The following is a 20,534-nucleotide window of genomic DNA, read 5'->3' as shown; positions in this document are numbered from 1 at the left end:
CAAGAAAGTTTCGTATGTTGCGGGTGACAATTTACGTTAGTAATTGTAAAATGAGGAATTTTGCGAACATACCAAATATTAAATACGTAAATTTGTCATAATAATTCATCAAAAATTTACGGAAGGGAGAGATATATTGCTACGCAGTTAAAAAAAATGCATACGAAATTACCAATTTTAAATTAGAAACATATTATTGTTTTGTGCTTCTTAATTGAAGATTGTCTTTGCATATTATCATCAGCAGTGAATATTCTTCTATTGTGATATTTTATTTACCAGAACAATGAAGTACGGAAAAGTATAAAAATTCACAGATGAATATAAAAGTTATGTTTTACTACTCACTTTGTAAGAAATCCGTTCTTTTTTCATTATTTTTTCTCATCTTCAATAACATCTTTTATGTATAATTGATCTGTCACATATTCCAATTAAACGAGGCAAAAGTTATATTATTTTCTTAGTATTGCTTCATTGGAATGGTACAGATACTACAATCTTCCTTAGGTTGGGATATTCACAATGAGAAAAATATGAATTCCCTTTTAAAAAGTTTATCCGCTACCATGCTTTGTGTTTCATGCGATGGAAGAAATAGGAGATAAAAACCAACATCAGTACGAATTTAAGCATTATTCAAAAAGGATTATTAAATAGAATATCAGTAGTTACATTCTGAGATTTTGTAACATATCGTAGATTATTGAAAATTTAAATACTCTATAAAATATATTAGACTCTCTGTTATGAGTCTTAAAGAGTATAAAAAATAAATAATTTTATAACATATATCACGTTCTCCTCAGAATTTACTACAATTTAGTGAAGAAAAAGGTTAGTTACCTATGTGAAGCAATACGTGGCGTTTTAGATGAGGAAAACTTTGAAACGATTTAGAGCAAAGCACACAATATGGTTTTGTACCTGAATGTATTAATTTATGTTTCTCAAGATGATGTTTTTGAGAATAGGACTTTTCACATAAGTCACAATCATACCGTTCCTTCTCGTTATGTGTTACTACATGTCGTTTCAAGTCATACAGCCTCCGATAAGATTTCGAACACAGCAAACAAGGGTATGGTCTGATACTACTATGGATTAGCAAATGCATATCAAAGTGCTTTTTAAGAACGAAGGCTTTATCACAATGGTTACACTTATAAGGTTTGTCTTCTATGTGATTTAGTGAATGACGTTTGAGATCAGAAATATCTCGAAAAGATTTACCACAGTTCTTACAGGAATGTGGTTTTAAGTCTGTATGAATAAACACATGTCTTTCAAGATTACTTTTGTGAACAAACTGCTTACCACAGTCATCACAATTATATGGCAACTTTCCTTGGTGATATAGTGAATGACGCTTTAAATGAGACAAGCTTCTAAATGCCTGATCACACTCCGAACAAGAAAACGGTTTAATATTCTCATGAATATACAAATGACTTTTAAGATGATTTCTTTGAATAAAACATTTTCCACACACATAACACGCAAATGGCCTGTCGCTCTTATGATTTAGTTCATGCTTTTCAAGGTCAGAACTACACTCAAACGTTTTAGAACATTTCTTACATGGATATGATATGTCAGAACTATGAGAAAGTAAATGTCTTTTAAGCTGATACATACGAGTGCACGAAAATCCACACAGATGGCAAACAAATGGTTTCTCACCCGTATGATATAACATGTGTCTTTTTAGATCTGAATTACTTCGAAAACATTTATTACAATGTTCGCAATTAAATGGTTTTGTGCCTGTATGAATTAATAAATGCCTTTTATGATGAGAACTTTCACTAAACATTTTTCCACATTTGTTACAAGCATATCGCTTTTCACTTGAATGAGATAAAATATGTCTTCTCAGATTAGCCCTACTTGCCAACGATTTACCACAAAGTTTACAAGAGTTATCCGTTTCCGTAAGTACATGGAGGGGTACTTGTGGCTTACTGTTCCTCATACTGGAAAGAAAGAAAGAACTAATTACATTGCAAAGGAAATAAATATTATGAAAGTTAGAATAAAAAGAAAACTAGATTAGGTTAATTGTTTGGACACACACAATTTTCCTTAGATACGCAATCAGGATCAGGCTTTTTCTATTTAATATTATTTGTTTTTCCTTCCCAATTTACACACAGTTAATAAAATTACGATTCATATATGATAACCTGCTTTAAATCATCAGCTGTTCTCATGTTTAAGTACGACATTTAGACGAGAACTGTTTTCATGATTCTAATTTAATAGATTAATCTAGAAATTCCACACTATTTTACTAAGGAAGTAAGTTATGACAAATTTGAAACTACTTATGAGGCTCGTCAGTAACCGTTGGAATCCTATCTGCTTTTAAAACAGTTTATAAGTCTCCTAAATAATTCTTAAATAAACTTCACGGCTAAAAAATACGTGCAATACAACTTACACACTACTCAATCCAAGTAACCGAAGACAATTGGTAGAGCTGGACAATTAAACGGGTTTTTGAGGTGGAGTTTCTGATGATGAAACAGCAATCTCTATTCTAAGATTTATCTGTATTGTTTAGATCTTCTAACGAGCACCATATATAAATTATATAATAAATTGTTATGTGTGTGTGATGCAATATTTCGCTATATATTGCATGTGAGAAAAAAAAAACACCGATTCTACATGATTAAGAAAATGGTTCAAATAAACTGAAAATATTACATTTGGAGCAATTCGAAAGATATAAGTTTGTAAGTCTTTTCCCCATACATGTCCGTACTCCAATTACCGGTTATTCTTGTTACTGCAACGTCTCTTTGTTTGTCCACAACTGATCTAGGTTATCACATTAAATATGAATTAAAATTCAACCATGTTAAAAAGTTCCGATCTACCAGTATACTAGCCCGATCCTTCTGGGTAGAAATGGAATGTGATTATCAGTTACGAGTACGCCTATTGGATACTTGATGTTATACAAAATTTCCAATTATTTACCAAACTCAGTCCTATTCGGCTAAACAAAACCTTGTATGAAACAGAAAAACACTTACACAAAATCAAAAGCAGAATTGAGGTTTCATAATAATCGTGCGAATAGTTTGTAAATCATTTGTTCGTGTGTTCAAATCCTGAAGCAGTTCAAGTTTCTTATTGCGCACCTCAGCTTAAACCACAGACTGAACACATTTCTTTGAATAACATATTGGCAAATTCCTTGCTTTAAAATTCGATTAGGAAAAAACAGAAAAAATGTTAATGTAAAATGCTATAGTTGAAAACTAAATATTAACTATGTTCACTATTCTATTATTAATCTCTTGATTGTGAGAAGCCATGTTCAATTCTTCATGAAATTTTGGGTAGTTCAGACCCCACGTCTTGTATAAGCTTACTTTTGAAATCTAAGATCTGTCTAAGATCTAAATAGCCGTATATTATCCTCCAATTTGTACCACAAAATCTTTCCTAAAAATTATCTTAACAAATGGAATATTTCATTTGTCTGTTATTATTCATTTTGATATGCAAAATTATATCTTTCATGGAAAGGAAGAAATATTTATAGTTTCTATTATAATTACCGTATACGATATCGATTTCTGTCGCGGAAAAAAGGCACTTAACTCCAACTAGAACTCCAGTCGTGTTTCGTATTGCACTTTAAAGTAAATCCCTTCTCATAAAAACACTTTAAAGGAAAGGAATATCATATTCCAACTAATCCATTATCAATCATTTAAAATAACACATTGACAAATATGATATAGCGCTCCGTTGAAAAACAGGGGGAATATCGGGCATAGGTGCGTTAGGATTTGGTGCACTTTATTTTTTAAACCCTTTTAATTTATGGCTTAATTTAGATAAATTTTAGACTTTCAGTCAAGCAGCTACAGCACGATTCTTATTTATCGCAAGATCATGGTTTGTACTTCATTCTCTTTCAAGTGGTCCTATCGTGTCCTTGGAGGGTGGAAATTTTGACAGAAATCACAAATTTCTATAAAAAAATCAAATTTTGAGCCCCTCTACACTTCACTGTGTTAACGCAAAGGTCTAAAAATTAACTGAAAAATACTAATGGGTGTATTAAATTTCAAGGGTGTATCGTAAATAGAATGGGCGGCGGAAATATTTACCTTCAAGCTAAGTACATTCTCATAAAAACCTGAATGTAATCTAGAAATTTCCAGAGGCATCCCTATTTATCCAAGAGTCATGTTTTGTACGTTGTTCTTTTTAGAATAGAATAGCCTTTCAGACGGTACCACGCATATAAGGCTAGCATATCCCCAAAAGAGGGAAATAGGGATTTTTAGTAAAAATCTTTTATTTGTAAATTTGGGACCCTCTGCACCCTCCTGTGTTGACGCACAAATCTGAAAATCAATTGAAATATGAAAAGTTGGTACACTGAATGTGTGTACGAACTTCTAGAGTTCTATCTTGAAAAGTAAGGAAAAAAATATTTAACAATGTGCTAAGACTATCCCCAAAATACCCAAGATGCCCGCATAAATCAGGACCTCAGGAAGAAATTTCCTGAGACATTCTTGGTTCGTAACTCGTTCTCTTTAGAACCGATATCGCCTTTAAAACGGTACAATTCATGTGTCATGGATCTGCGGCCGGAAAATCGCTAAAAAACTGATTTTTTTGTTAAAATATACACCTTTTTTGTTTTACCTTTTTGCCCCTCTGGAGGTCCTTTTATTAAGTCGAAGATCTGGAAAAATACTAGGGGATGCACTGAATGTGTGGTAAAATTTCAGTTAGATGCAAAAGTAATCCCACCAAAAAATAAAAAGTGCTTTAAATTATTTCAAAGTTATGACGTCATCAACACTTATGTTGTGATTCAAATAGGCATGAAACGGTATGCAACGTGGTCTACAATGCCTCGAGAGTTGGAAAAAAGAAAAATTAAGTAATGAATTATATTAGTATTATCATGAAAGCAAGATATATATATAGCTTTCATGATAATACTAATATAATTCATTACTTTATTTTTCTTTTTTCCAACCCTCGAGGCATTGTAGACCACGTTGCATACCGTTTCATGCCTATATATATATACATGTACTCACACACGCAGTACCGCCGTCCACGGATAGTGAACGTTATAAATATGAGAATAAGTAATTAATCTAATACAAGAATAATAAATGTTTCACTGAATGTGACAAGTTGATATAGTTACAGTCATTCATTCAGTAACTTAAAAAAAAAAAAGTTGAATTCTAGGAAATAAATATAGGTGCAAATTTTAATTATTTTATCTCACCGTCCTAAGGCTATGCTATTTAGGGCAAAGAAGACGAAATATTTGGATTTATATTATACAAATAGCACAAAATAAATAGCATATCACAGTCCTTCAAAATGTGCTTGGTTATGTGCTCTGTGCCAAAAATGGAAAAAGAATAAGAAATTATGATACTTACTGCTTCTTTGAAGAGTGCATCATTCGTCTTGCGGTCTTATTTAGCCCTGCTTTACTAGTATAATCATTGACGAAATCATATATTTCCATGTGGTTGTACATTGACGAAGGGTTAGCAATATCATCATCAACTTTTACTCCACTTTTAAAGCCTTCACGAAGTAAGGTAATATTTTCATTATTTCCAAGCATTTCAAAATCCTGTTCTGAAGAATTTAGTCCTGCATACTTAATGAAAATTTCATCATCTTCATTTTCGCTACTGTATACATCTTCATCCAGCTCATCAGTGTCAGCTTTAAAATGCAAAGTTCCTTGATAAACTACTTCCACATCTTCTCCAGTTTCAACTTTAATATCATTTACTTTAAAATTATCTGCATTGTCTTCTGGGTTAAAATTTGTTGGATGCAACACGTTCGTGCTTTCAGAATCATGTTCCTCTTTAATATTATTAACTTTAAGCTCACTATTCAACTTAACTGAATATGCAGTTTCTGTGAATTTCACTTTTAGGAAAGAACAGACTTTAGCAGCTAGATCTTCTTTGTCACTAAGTTCAGCACCTGCATCATTTCTGTATTTCACTACTTCAACTCCTGGAAAGCAATTCTTAAGCTGTGATTCTACATCTTCTTCTTGTGAATTTAGTAAAGAACGAGGCAATAATCTCTTCTCCATCATATACAGCGTGCCTCACAATTAGATGAATTTACTTGAAACAATATTGTTCCATAACATCATGAAATTTCAATTTTGCTTGCATAATGGTATGACATATCATTAGTAAATTCCATTTCATTTCAAATTTTTATAAAGGCTGCAAATATTTATCATCAGATGTCCTCTTATCTTCTTCCTTCTATATAAAACGAAACAAATAAATTAGTACATTGTATATTTGAGAAAGCATTACACACCTCACAAAAGATTGGAAAATAATTATTCGATAATCATTAATATAGGTAGTGAAAGCAACGCAAAGACATACAAACGAACATAATGTCGAAGCATGAAATGTCGCAGGAAGGATCTATTTTGCTCATCCTTAGATAGTTGCCATTGATTCGATATATACAATGTAAAGTCTACTACGTTGTCGTACAAGGATCAGAAAAGGAAAAACTAATTTACATCATAGTGATTAGTGTGCCTTCTACAGTTAAACAGAATGGCGAAATATCTTCAGACTGCTAAACACAAGATGTACAGGAATTTTATTTTAGGAGCAACATATCAGTCTACGAAGAGTTTCACTATCATGTTTATGCCTGCGAGAAGGTTTACTTGAGTGATAATAACAAATAAGAACCATTGAGTCTACATGATAACATATGTACACTTACAGGAATTATTGCTTCAACCACTCAAGAGTTACTACATATTATTTGGTGAAGGGTACGCATCTTTGTATTGATATGACAGTTTGAAACTGATCTATAGTGAACATCTGTCAACATATATATCTGTAGTATTATTTCACTAAGATTATTCTCTTAGGAGAAAAAAGTGAAGCCCAAAGTAACAATTAGAGTTTGGCAGAAATGTGAAACGTAGCTTTGTTGTTCGATCTAAAATTTAGAGCCTCATTCAGCAACGAGGCCACATGAGACGGACGTAAAGTTTATTGATGATTTCGTTCCACATGAGCACTGCCCAGAGATCAAACACGTTTTGCAACAGCTGTGTACGCTAACCATACAGCAAGGAGGGAGTTCGAGCGAAATTTGGAGTTAACCTGGGAACGCATACAGAGGTAACGCTAGATTGCAGAAGAGCGTGAAGACGATAGCAGAATGGCAACTACAGTCAATAATAATGTACAATTATCAAACGCCAATATATATATAACTACCAAAATCAAACTACCTAACTACAAATACGTTGTCGTAGTTATTGAACGATAAACCCTTCAATTTTTTACTAACACCTTCTATAATTTGATTTGATATTCGATATTTGCTCGTGTGCAACACAGGAAACTAGTATTGGTACTACTGTCCGAAGCATGGACTACCCACCTAAATACAGGGTTTGTCCGGGAAGTAATAGGACTGATTTTATTCCGCCATGACTCTACTTCGGAGCGTGCGCGCACCGACTGGATCCGGTAGAGGGCGTTCCTAGCTAACGAACGAGCGGCTGATCAGTTGTCTCCGAGCACACGGAGAGTCAGGACAGGCTTTTTCGCGCGACGTGTTTCTGTGAGTGGTGCAAGCCGAAAATGCAGCGTTCGTTAGAGCAGAGGTACGCGATTAAATTGTGTTAAACTCGGTAAATCTGCGACAGAGATGTTTGATAAGATCAAGCAGGCTTACCCAAATGATGCTTTACCTCTGGTGCATGGGGTCTCGGGTTCAAACCCTGCTCCCGCCAAGTGAACTTTGTGGTGGACAAACACCGTGTGCGTGGGTTTTCTCGGGGTTCTCCCGTTTCCTCCCACTTTCTTCATTCCACCATTTCATTCATTTCTCATAATCACCGTCTCCTTTAGCCTAACCGGCATAACCGTGGGACGTAAAACTCAAAGATTTCATTTCATTTCCAAATGATGCTTTAGGAAGAAGTGGTGTGTTTCGGTGGCACAAGGCCTTTTCGGAGGGCCGGGAAGAGGTCGTCGATGAAGACCGTGCTGGAAGACCTTCGACTTCGACAAACACCGACAATGTGACTCATGTGGGCGAAGTTTTGAACTCAGGCCGTCGACTAAGTATTCGTTTAATTGACCAGATGTGAAATTTACCAAAAACTGTGGTTCATATATTTGTGACGGAGCATTTGAACATGCGCAAGGTGTGCGCGAAGATTGTCCCAAAAGTGCTCACTGACGACTAGAAATTGCGGCGAGTGGAATTGTGCCAAGAAATTTTGAACATGTTTGAAAGTAACCCCCAATTTTTGAATAACGTAATCACAGGTGACGAACCATGGATCTTTGAATTGAGTATGATCCCGAGACAAAGAGGCAATCTTCCGAGTGGCACACGCCGGCGTCTCCTCGCCCAAAAAAGGGAAGAATGAGCAAATCCAAAGTGAAAAGGATGCTCATTGTCTTTTTTGACATCAAAGGCATCGTCCACCATGAATTTGTTCCTCCTGGACAAACCGTTAACGCCGTTTTACGTGAAAGTACTCAAGAGACTCAAACGAAGGGTCAATCGGGTCCGACCAGACTTCGGAGCCGACTGGAAGCTGCACGACGACAACGCCCCAGCTCACACCGCCTTTCTTGTGAAGAGCTACCTGACCAAGGCCGGCATCCCAACGCTTCTGCAGCCGCCCTACAGCCCAGATGTGCCCCCCGGACTTCTTTTTGTTTCCTCGCCTGAAACGCCCGATGAAAGGCAAGCATTTTGAGACGACAGAGAAGATCCAAGCAGCTTGCACCGCGGCTCTCAAGGCTATTCTGAAGAATGACTTCCGTGACGCCTTCAGTGCTTGGAAATCGCGCTGGCAGCGCTGCATCGACGCAGAACGAGCCTATTTTGAAAGTTTTTAAAGAACTGTAACGATTGGCTCAATATTTTTTTTTAAATTGACTCAGTCCTATTACTTTCCGGACAAACCCTGTATTTTAAAATACATATACTGCGTTGCTTATATGTGAAAGACGCTGAAACCACTCGATTAGAATTGTACCCTAATTAAGCAGTAGACACGCATCGTATATCCTGGTAGTTGTGGTATTCTCTGCCTGGAAAGCAAGTAATAATACCCCATTCTGATCGCAAATAAAATGATTACTATGGTCGCTCAGAGTTGAACACGGATTTCCTTTGGTGGTGATACGTCGGCACGCTGTCATTGGCTTGACTAGGTTTTCCCTGGTTTTCTTCACTCGTACTAAGTGAAGGCAGGGATGGTATCTTCTAGAAAACCACGGCCAGTTTCTTCCCAAAATCCTACATCCACGAAAAAGACCGATGTATCCCCGAAGTTGGAGGTCTGAACCCTTCTTTAAGTCATTCCCTTGCATAAATATATGAATAAATAAAGAAATAAATAACAATCAAACACATCGCTTTTATAACACGAATCAAAATTATGACGATTGCCGTAGCAATTGCTACTTTGAGACCCTAATGTTATAAGCCTTCTACAAAGGTAAAAATGTAAATTTTTGAAAGTCATAACAAAATAACAGACTGAGCACTGTAGCACTAACAAAAGCTTGTGAGAAATAGAAATAGAGCGTGGAATGCTCACAAAAGGTGTCCGCCTCCTAGAAAACAACGCACTCGCTCACAACTCGAATGTTGGTCACACAAATGCACGACACTGAGTATGAAATTTGTCATAGTTAGCGTTTTCTCTTCACCGCTCACCTACTTCGTTCCGCTTCTTTCCAACCATGCAGTCATTTCTTAGCGGCAAGTTTTTCTGCGACGTTGCCACGCTGCTTTGCTCTACGTGTGAAAGTAGATCAGGGTGAAAGTTACAAATGCATATGTGCAAATTACTTAGAAACTATTGGTTTGCGACACCCGGTTCATATGGATGAAAATGTTCTAGATACTTCTAGAATATTTCCTTGCAAGAATTGCATCTAATTACCAGTTACCATATATATATATACCGAGTGCGTCATTTATAATGTCAAACCTTGATGACGGAGAAACCAAAAGAGAGAGAGAAGCGAAACTTTGCACGAAGCGACTATACAAAGGGGCACATTGGTAGACATGTTACTTGACATCACCGGATGAACAGTGTTGCCAACCCAATATAAAGTTATGATTTTTTAAATGGAACGACCTAAATTGTATTTCATAATTGAATTCAACATTAAAAAGGAAGACGAAAGATATGCCACCCGCAGGTCAGTGTTGCAAACTTCTCGAGAAATAACGTTAAATATGTGTCACATTTAAACGCCTTTTGCACACACAGGGAGTGAGGTACACCCTAGTTTTGCACAATAATTTAAATATTGGCCAGAACGGTTTAAATTGACACCAAGTTTAGATGGGTCCGTTAAACAGTGTTGACATAACAGAAAAGACAAAAGTCGAGTTTGGATATTGTGCAATAACTCGAAAAAGGCCATAAGTACATTACAGTTTAAAATTTATAGGACAATTTGTTACGTCATAATAAGCATTCTCACGTTTATTTGAAGTCGACAAGTCAAGTACTTACCGAGATATTCGGAATTTTGTAAAAGCTGAGAATTTTGCGCTGTAGAAGTTGGTAACGCTGTCTCAAATTCCCACTTTTTCCCTCAACGTTGAGGAATTCGTGAAGAAGTGATCGAAACAAAATATAAACATTAATAAACACACACGATGAAAATGAAACTTTTTCAGTACTTGAAATGACTAATTCAGCGTAATTTACTGGATATGAAAAAAAACCGTAAGGAAGTAATAGGACTTCATATGACAAGATAATACAAAGACGTAGAAGGCATATTGGTACCTAGTAGCTACTTTCGCACGATGAAAATATTTATCCTCTCATAAGTTTGGGACACCAATATCAAAACAATCCAATACTCGCACCCTAAACGATACGACAGGTCAAGCTGCTTTACTGTGACAAATCTGGATTGAGCTACGAAGGTATGTATCATATGTTTGAAAAATTTGCACATACTGATATGTAGGGTTACCAGGCCTGTTCTTTTATGAGCACATGTACTGTTTTTCAAGGTATTCACTTTTCTACCCTCTCATTTTGAAGTGGAATATTCTTTTGTACTTTTTTTTTTAATAATGTGTGACTCCTGACATGCTGAATTCTTTTTCCATGTATCTGTTAACAGGAATTGGTAACATGCTGGTAATGTACACAGTGAGTATTGGATTGTTTTGATATTGGTGTCCCAAACTTATAAGATGATAAATATTTTCATCGTGCGAAAGTAGCTACTAGGTACCAACATGTCTTCTACGTCTTTGTATTATCTTGTCATATGAAGTCCTATTACTTCCTTACGTTTTTTTTTTTCATATCCAGTAAATTACGCTGAATTAGTCATTTCAAGTACTGAAAAAGTTTCATTTTCATCGTGTGTGTGTTTATTAATGTTTATATTTTGTTTCGATCACTTCACGAATTCCTCAACGTTGAGGGAAAAAGTGGGAATTTGAGACAGCGTTACCAACTTCTACAGCGCAAAATTCTCAGCTTTTACAAAATTCCGAATATCTCGGTAAGTACTTGACTTATCGACTTCAAATAAACGTGAGAATGCTTATTATGACATAACAAATTGTCCTATAAATTTTAAACCGTAATGTACTTATGGCCTTTTTCGAGTTATTGCACAATATTCAAACTCGACTTTTGTCTTTTCTGTTGTCAACACTGTTTAACGGACCCATCTAAACTTGGTATCAATTTAAACCGTTCTGGCCAATATTTAAATTATTGTGCAAAACTAGGGTGTACCTCACTCCCTGTGTGTGCAAAAGGCGTTTAAATGTGACACATATTTAACGTTATTTCTCGAGAAGTTTGCAACACTGACCTGCGGGTGGCATATCTTTCGTCTTCCTTTTTAATGTTGAATTCAATTATGAAATACAATTTAGGTCGTTCCATTTAAAAAATCATAACTTTATATTGGGTTGGCAACACTGTTCATCCGGTGATGTCAAGTAATATGTCTACCAATGTGCCCCTTTGTATAGTTGCTTCGTGCAAAGTTTTGCTTGTCTCTCTCTTTTGGTTTCTCCGTCATCAAGGTTTGACATTATAAATGACGCACCCGGTATATATATATATATATATATATATATATATATATATATATATGTGTGTGTTTATGTATGTATGTATGTGTGCGTCTCTGCATATATTTTTGTACTATAGAGCGAACTTACCGTTTCCAAATGCTCGTTTAAAATTCAAACTGATATCTTTATAAAATAGAAATTGAATGACTTTTACACTAGTAATTTTCTTAATGTACTTTTCCGATTTAGAAACATCCAGAGGAAATAGTTTGACATACTCTACATTAGTATCAGTGGCCCGGGGTAGGGTACCCGTTTACATTTGCCTTTCCTGCGACTGGTTCCAAGTTCAATATCATAGGAATACTGGGTCGAAAAATGTAACAGCTTTTTCAGACTTGCCATCCTGAGTGAAGTTACTCAGGCATATCTCAGGATGGTACCTAACATAATCATACCAGTCCCCTTCCTTCCTTCCCTATTCCCTTCTTGCTTTCCAATTTCCAGGATAGTATGATCGTGGAATAAGGTCATCCCTTATACGTGACAGACTAACGAATTCATGGATGTCGAAAGTATAAAAACTTAATTCTTAATCATAATCTGCACTGATACCAGTTGAAAAGTACAGCCAAACCAAAAAGAATGTTTTTTTTATTTAAATTACATCAAGTAAGATTATTACATATTTCACATCTCAGTATTACAACAAAACATATACTTATGTTTATTATTCAGTATCAAGCACTGAGGATGTTACAGCATTACACATATCAGTCCTGGCCCTTTATAGGAGAGTAATTACGCAACCGAGATAAACGGTGCAGTGCAAAATCCAAAATATCTTTTTCCTGAATCCTGTGACCGAGATGTGATGTACAGCTGCTTATCAATTCAATGGAAACATCAAAGGTTGGGAGCCGGCAATAGTGAGACGGCAAGGGCAGAGCCGGGCTATTGGTGATAGTGTATTATGACCAGCAGCGAATTGAGTGAGAAGCACTAGAATGAAAAAGTGCAAACGGTAAAATATGTAAAACACGCGACCCACTCTACAGAGGCAAAGTATTGGCTCTCGATTATGTGGTGTGAACATGAAGTATTTAGCAAGTATCTACGATGTGTTGCCAGGACAGTATTCTACGTGCTTATCTACAAAACTTAATGCAGAATTACATCGTCGAAGAGTGGTCAAGAGAAAACCCGCAGTCACAGTTTTCGTAGAGCATTAAACTGGTCACTCAAACAATGGTGCAAATAAAGTGCAAGTGACGAAGAAACTTAAATACCTTCCAGAGCCTAAGACGACAATCATAGTCCGCCACGAGTTGTATATAAAACATTGATAGGAAACTTGCATGGATGAAGGATGAAGATCAAGGATCATAAAATCTTGGAACGGTACAGCCAACAAGCAACATGGAGAGCTAATGACCTAATTGTGAGATATAGTCGAAGGAGTCATCCTTCATTTCAAACCAGGGATCGTTATTACCTATGTAAGACATCTAAGGGAGCGTATAATCCGTAGTGTTTAAACCAAACCGTAAAACATAGCAACGGCTATGATTGTGTACGCCCCAATATCCTAGTTTTAACTAGGTGCTATGCTGGCGGCAATCTGTTCCATCACTGCCGTGATTATGCCACCATTTTAGAGTACTACCTGTACATTACGGTCCAGATGTTTCCGCAAAATAATGTCATATTCCAGGATCACAATGCTCCATTCAAACTAAAGGTGCTGTTGCGGAGTGGCTTCAGGCGCATTAGGATGAATTCGTTCCGGAAATAATTAAGAACATGGGTAGAGATTACTACGAACATTAAAATGGCAGAAAAGTTGCAATTTTCGTTACAAATTGTTTCTTTCGTACTATACAGGAACAAATTTTGATAGTTGCAATTACGAAAAATTTTCAACTATTTGTAATGTTAAGAAGTACAGCTAAATTTAACAAAGTACATTGTATGTTCAGATCGAATTGATATATTTAATTCTTGTAAATTATTTTAAACTTTGCGTGATTTTAAAACCGTCCATGTGGTTGAATGTAGTAAATATATAAAGGATTTTTTTCAAAATGTTATTCTTGAATGAAGTTCAACTTTCAATTCCTTAATAATTTTGTTCCGACATTTAAAAAAAAATGTCACATCATGGTCATGATACATGAACCAAAGCAATGATTGCTGACGTATGGTAATGTATATGGTAATGTTTTGTCTTTACTTTTGTAGAAGTCTTCAAGATTTGGAAGTTTGAGGACGTTTGTAGTACTGTGACGTTTCTTGCTTGTAACATTGATTAATAAATATGGTACAGTATATTCCAGTAGAGCAAGTGAATTTGAAGCATGTAATAATTGGCGAAATGTCATTTCGAAATACTCCTTGTAATTAACTTAGAGGAACAAGGAAAAGTTTGTCTGATGGACCAATTAAAAAAGAAAATTATGCAAGGTAATTAATACGAGGGGAAGTCAAATGAAAATCATAATTATTTTTTTGAAATATTGTTTATTGGTCACACAGGTTACAGAAGTAAATCACTTTTCAACATAGTCCCTCCTCGTTCAATGCAAGTTCGCAAGCGCTTCGGAAGAGCCAGAATACTTGCAGAAAAAGTCTTTTGGGCTACGGCGCAACCACTCGTGCACCGCGTTGCAGTACCTCTTCATCGGAGTGGAACTTCCTGCCGACGGCTGTGTCCGAAACTTTTTGGGTTTCGGTGATCAGGAGTGGCGCCACTCCTTGCTCTCTCGCTTTGTTTCAGGCTGATGGTAATGCACCCATGTTTCCTCACAAGTGACGATTCGTTACAGGAAGGCATTACCGTCACGTTCAGCACGCCACAAAAGGTCTTCGCACGCATCAACACGTCGCTGTTTCAGTTCAGGCATCAGTTGTCGGGGCACCCATCTTGCAGACACCTTATAAAACTGGACAACATCATTCACAATATGATGTGCCGATCTATGACTCATGTGTACACATGCTGCAATTTCGTCTATTGTCACACGGCGGTTTTCCAAAACGATGGCTTCAACGGCTGCAATGGTCTCTAGAGTCACTACGCGCCGAGCCTCGCCGGGGCGTGGAGCATGGGAAACAGACGTAACACCATTTGCAAATTTCCGGCACCATTCATAGATTTGTGGCTGTGACAAACACGCATCTCCATACTGAACCTTCATTCGCCTAAAAATGTCAATCGGTTTCACACCTTCACCTCGCAAAAACCGAATCACAGAACGCTGCTCCTCGCTGGTGCATATGGCTAGTGGGGCTGCCATTTTGGAACTGTTGTTGCGCCGGTATTTGTGCATCTGCCGGCTGCTGCCACCTAGGAATCCGGCATACTATCGTAAACAGGCATGCCAACTTACAGCTCACTGGCGCCATATGCGGATTTTTATTTCTACTTTTATGGTTTTCAGTTGACTTACCCTCGTAAATGTTTTGTCTTCCCAGGTGACAGGAGAAACCTAAGTGAAAAGAATAGTTTCCCACTTCAGTTACCAAGATAATTTCTTTGAACAAAGCGATGGTGTGGCAATGGGTTCTCCTCTCTCTCAAGTAATAGCGAACTTCTATATGGAGTACTTTGAACACAAAGCGCTAGAAACAACAACATACAAACCTACAGTATTCTACAGATATGTAGACGACACATTCGTCATATGGCCCCATGCCAGACAGAAACTCGACGAATTCCTGCAGCATCTGAATTCTATACACCGCAACATCCAGTTCGCAATGGAAACAGAAACAGAAGGACGACACCCGTTCCTGGGCGTACTCGTATACAAGATACCAGATGGAAGTCTAGGCCATTCAATCTACAGGAAACCCACACACACTGATCTCTACCTCCATGCGACCAGTTTTCATCATCCTGCACAGAAGATGGGGGTTTTAAATACTCTAATACACAGAGCATACCAAATAGCATATCCAGATAATATAAGCACAGAACTGTTTCACCTGGAAACGGTATTCAAATTCAATGGATATTCGTCGAAACAGATCAACACAGCCATGAGAAAATACAGTAGCAGAAATTGCACCACAAAAGAGGACAGCACGGCAGACAAGGAAAATTTTGCAATTATTCCATATATGGGAAAAACCTCCAACCAACTAGCAAGACTACTGAAGAAATTCAACATCAAGACTGTACACTGCCCTCCACCGAAGATCAGGAGTTTACTACCAAGTGCAAAAGACTCATTGGGATTAAAGACACCAGGCATCTATAGGATCGCCTGTGAATGTAACGCTACTTACATAGGTGAAACGGGAAGAAACATTGAAGACAGAATGAAAGAACACCGGCGACACACCAGACTTAAACAACCGGAAAAATCTGCAATAGCCGAACACTGCATACAATACAATCATACGGCCATGTGGGACCAAATTGAAGTACTAAAGAAAAGCAAACAGTTCTGGGACAGGAAAATACATGAATCTCTATTCATCCGTACATACAAGCCATCCATCAACAGAGACGAAGGTTATCATCTACCTGACATCTGGATCCAGTTTCTCAGTACGAAAAGAACCATCAGCCAATCAGATAGCAGTTTCCACCAGCAAAATCAGAGCACGCCATTGGCCAACAAAAGCAACCAATAGGAACACACCGATTCTTAAAGACCACAATATAATCTGTACGACCAGCACACTTCAACACATAGCTCTGAAGATGTTGCCGCTGTATGGTAACGAAAGCTCAGCACAGCAACACTCACTCTGGCAGCAATCCCGAGAACATTGAATTAATAGTAGACGCCAGCAAAGCTTCAAGATCATATTGGCAAACCTCTACGGGGAGGATATTTACAAGAAGATAAACAGACTTCAGACACTCCGCCGAAAAAAAGGGAAGTTGTTATCTCGATTGGCTTTCCTACTACGATGCAGAGACTAAAGTATCATTCCAGATTTCGCCAAGGTAACCAGTCACATCAAGTCACAACGGGTCCTTATCAGGGCCAGCCACGCTCTAGTCAGGGAACACATACAGGAACTTCACAGAAGACTAGACCAGCACGACAGGGAAATGAAGCATCTACTTCTGTACCTACCAACAGTGCTCCACACCTGGGACTGGGAATGGGTAGATTCCATCACGTATGCATATGGTAGTAGGCAGCATAAATTACACACAGTTCATCTTAAGAAGAAACTCGAAAAGCTTAACCGAAGACAAAACCCTGAACCATCTCATCCGAGCAGAGAAAAAGCAGTGGTGAATCTCTCCAGCAAAAGACTAAGTGAAGCAGCTACAAGTCTTCTATGCAAAGGCCTGAAATTCGCTCCAACATCTAAACACATTCCCATCACGGAAACTGTAAGCGGTATTGAACAATCAATAAAACACTTAGACCAAGGAGCAGCATACCACATACGCACACAAGCCGTTACGGTCCTTATGAGGGCCAAGCAGCAGAAGCCGAAATTCAACCTATCCAGAGAAGAAAGGAAAGTCCTACGAGCAGAGGACAGCATCATAATATTTCCAGCAGACAAGGGGAATGCTACCGTCATTCTCAACAGGGAAGACTACCACTCCAAATTGACATGCCTACTGGGAGATTCAGCATATAGAAAAATTGACAGAGATCCAACCAAGGCCATCGAAAAGCAAACCTCCAGATTAATACAAAGTTCTAGTCTGAATGAAGAAGAAAAGAAGAGGCTTAATCCTTCCGGTTCAATACCACCAAGGATTTATTGCCTTCCGAAGATACACAAGAAAGAAGTTCCATTACGACCCATAGTTAACACCATAGGAGGCCCCACGTACAACCTGGCCAACAAATTAACAGGACTGCTACAGTCACTAACAGGAGAGTGTACACACCTTATCAGAAACTCCAGCTATTTCGTACAACTACTACACAGCATCAAGACAAACGCAGATGACATACTCGTCAGCTTTGATGTGGTTTCAATCTTTACGAGGGTACCACTAGAAGATTCTATTAAACTCCTGGAATCGCACTTTAGCAAGGATATAGTACATCTCTTCAGACACACCCTAACGTCTACCTACTTCAGTTACCAAGACAATTCCTTTGAACAAAGCGATGGTGTGGCAATGGGTTCTCCTCTCTCTCAAGTAATAGCGAACTTCTATATGGAGTATTTTGAACACAAAGCGCTAGAAACAACAACTTACAAACCCACAGTATTCTACAGATATGTAGACGACACATTCGTCATATGGCCCCATGCCAGACAGAAACTCGACGAATTCCTGCAGCATCTGAATTCTATACACCGCAACATCCAGTTCGCAATGGAAACAGAAGGAAGACTCCCGTTCCTGGACGTACTCGTGTATAAGAAACCAGATGGAAGTCTAGGCCATTCAATCTACAGGAAACCCACGCACACTGATCTCTACCTCGATGCGACCAGTTTTCATCATCCTGCACAGAAGATGGGGGTGTTAAATACTCTAATACACAGAGCATACCACATAGCAGATCCAGATAATATACGCACGGAACTGTCTCACCTGGAAACGGTATTCAAATTCAACGGATATTCGTCGAAACAGATCAAGACAGCCATGAGAAAATACAGTAACAGGAATTGCACCACAAAAGAGGAAAACACGGCAGACAAGGAAAATATTGCAGTTATTCCATATATGGAAAAAACCTCCAACCAATTAGCAAGACTATTAAAGAAATTCAACATCAAGACTGTACACTGCCCTCCACCGAAGATCAGGAGTTTACTACCAACTGCAAAAGACTCATTGGGATTAAAGACACCAGGCATCTATAGGATCGCCTGTGAATGTAACGCCACTTACATAGGTGAAACGGGAAGGGACATTGAAGACAGGATGAAAGAACACCAGCGACACACCAGACTCAAACAACCTGAAAAATCTGCAATAGCCGAACACTGCATACAATACAATCATACGGCCATGTGGGACCAAATTGAAATACTAAAGAAAAGCAAACAGTTCTGGGACAGGAAAATACATGAATCTCTATTCATCCGTACATACAAGCCATCCATCAACAGAGACGAAGGTTATCATCTACCTGACATCTGGATCCAGCTTCTCAGTACGAAAAGAACCATCAGCCAATCAGAGAGCAGTTTCCACCAGCAAAATCAGAGCACGCCATTGGCCAACAAAACAACCAATTGAAACACAGCATTCTTAAAGACCACAATATAAATTGTACAACCAGCACACTCCAACACATAGCTCTGAAGATGTTGCCGCTGTATGGTAACGAAAGCTCAGCACAGCAACACTCACTCTGGCAGCAATCCCGAGTACATTGAATTAATAGTAGACGCCAGCAAAGCTTCAAGATCATATTAATAGTTTTTTGCTTTGTTCTTGAAGGATGGAAGGAGCCCAATGTGCCAACAAGATTTTTGATGTATGGTAATGAATAAATATTTATCTGTCCAGGTGCTAGGAGCAATGTAGGTGGTTTTATTGCAGGGTGGTAGAAGCAGCATAAATGAATAGAAGAATGGAATCAGCAGGGGACAAGACCAACTGTATGGCTTCGTTTATTGAAACGAAGTCACAATTTTAAGTTCTGAATGAGTTAACTTTATAGATCAGAAAAATTTTAGAATGCCATACGGGAATTCACTTTCCTTTTGGCCATCCTTTAGAAAATGATACAGGAACTTCATGGAAACTGTCCGTGTGACCAGAAGCACAACGTGGGCAGATCAAGGATAAATGACGAAGATATAGGAATAGTTCGACAGGTTTTCCAGCGTTTTTAAACACAGAAGTCTATTCACAAGGGAACCCGAAGAGCTGTGAATTCTTCGTACGACAGCGTACTCCGAAAGCGATTTCATCTGTTTCTGTACAGATACAATTCTTACAGGAAATCAAAGCTGACAAACCAGAACGTGTTCCATTTGCAGAGGACATTATTCTACGTGTACATAGGAATAAATAGCTTCCCAGGAACGTTGTATTTTCAGACTAATCGACTTTTTATGTTTGTCGGAAAGTCAATAAACATAACGTTCGCATCTACGGCTAGATAAATTCACAGGCTGTCAAGGTGGTGCTTGATAGTTTCAAATTTAATGTCTAGTGCTCTATGTTGGTTGACGGAATTATAGCGCCGTTCTTTTTCGCCGAAGAAAATGTGAATCCCTTCAATTCTTTTGAAATGTTTGAATTGTAACTAATACCACAATTGCAGGACCGGCAACTTCATGTTATATTTTAACAAGGTAGTGCACCTCGAAACTGGGCTTTCCCAGTGAGACACCTCCTTAACAGGACTTTTCCACAATGGGGTTGGAAGTAGTGATGGGAAATTTCCCGGGAAGATTCTCAAAAATGGGAACATTCCGGGAATTTATGTACAAACACAAAGAAAAGTGGATTCTAC

General features: G+C 37.8%; 2 protein-coding genes across 4 annotated transcripts in view; one reads left to right on the top strand and one right to left on the bottom strand.

Moving 5' to 3' along the window:
• Window positions 1-346: 346 nt before the first annotated feature.
• The window catches only part of LOC145691027 (uncharacterized), a 26,471-nt gene continuing 6,283 nt past the window's right edge, over window positions 347-20,534 (bottom strand). For all 3 annotated transcript variants that reach the window (XM_081766578.1, XM_081766579.1, XM_081766580.1), the window contains exons 2-3: window positions 5,442-6,302; window positions 347-1,976 (exon numbers count right to left, since the gene is read on the bottom strand). In XM_081766578.1, coding sequence (XP_081622704.1) covers window positions 839-1,976; window positions 5,442-6,124 — 1,821 coding nt within the window. In that variant the 5' untranslated portion in view covers window positions 6,125-6,302 and the 3' untranslated portion in view covers window positions 347-838. The remainder of the gene's footprint in view (window positions 1,977-5,441; window positions 6,303-20,534) is intronic.
• The window catches only part of LOC145689787 (uncharacterized), a 12,048-nt gene continuing 8,702 nt past the window's right edge, over window positions 17,189-20,534 (top strand). Inside the window, exon 1 of the mRNA XM_081763992.1 lies at window positions 17,189-18,273. Coding sequence (XP_081620118.1) covers window positions 17,189-18,273 — 1,085 coding nt within the window. The remainder of the gene's footprint in view (window positions 18,274-20,534) is intronic.

This window comes from Thermobia domestica, chromosome 7 (genome assembly GCF_964235325.1).
Source record: "Thermobia domestica chromosome 7, izTheDome1.hap1.1, whole genome shotgun sequence".
In the NCBI taxonomy this organism is placed as follows: Eukaryota; Metazoa; Arthropoda; class Insecta; order Zygentoma; family Lepismatidae; genus Thermobia; species Thermobia domestica.
Note: the sequence above shows the minus strand (reverse complement) of the source record. Positions and strands in the feature narration are given on the sequence as shown.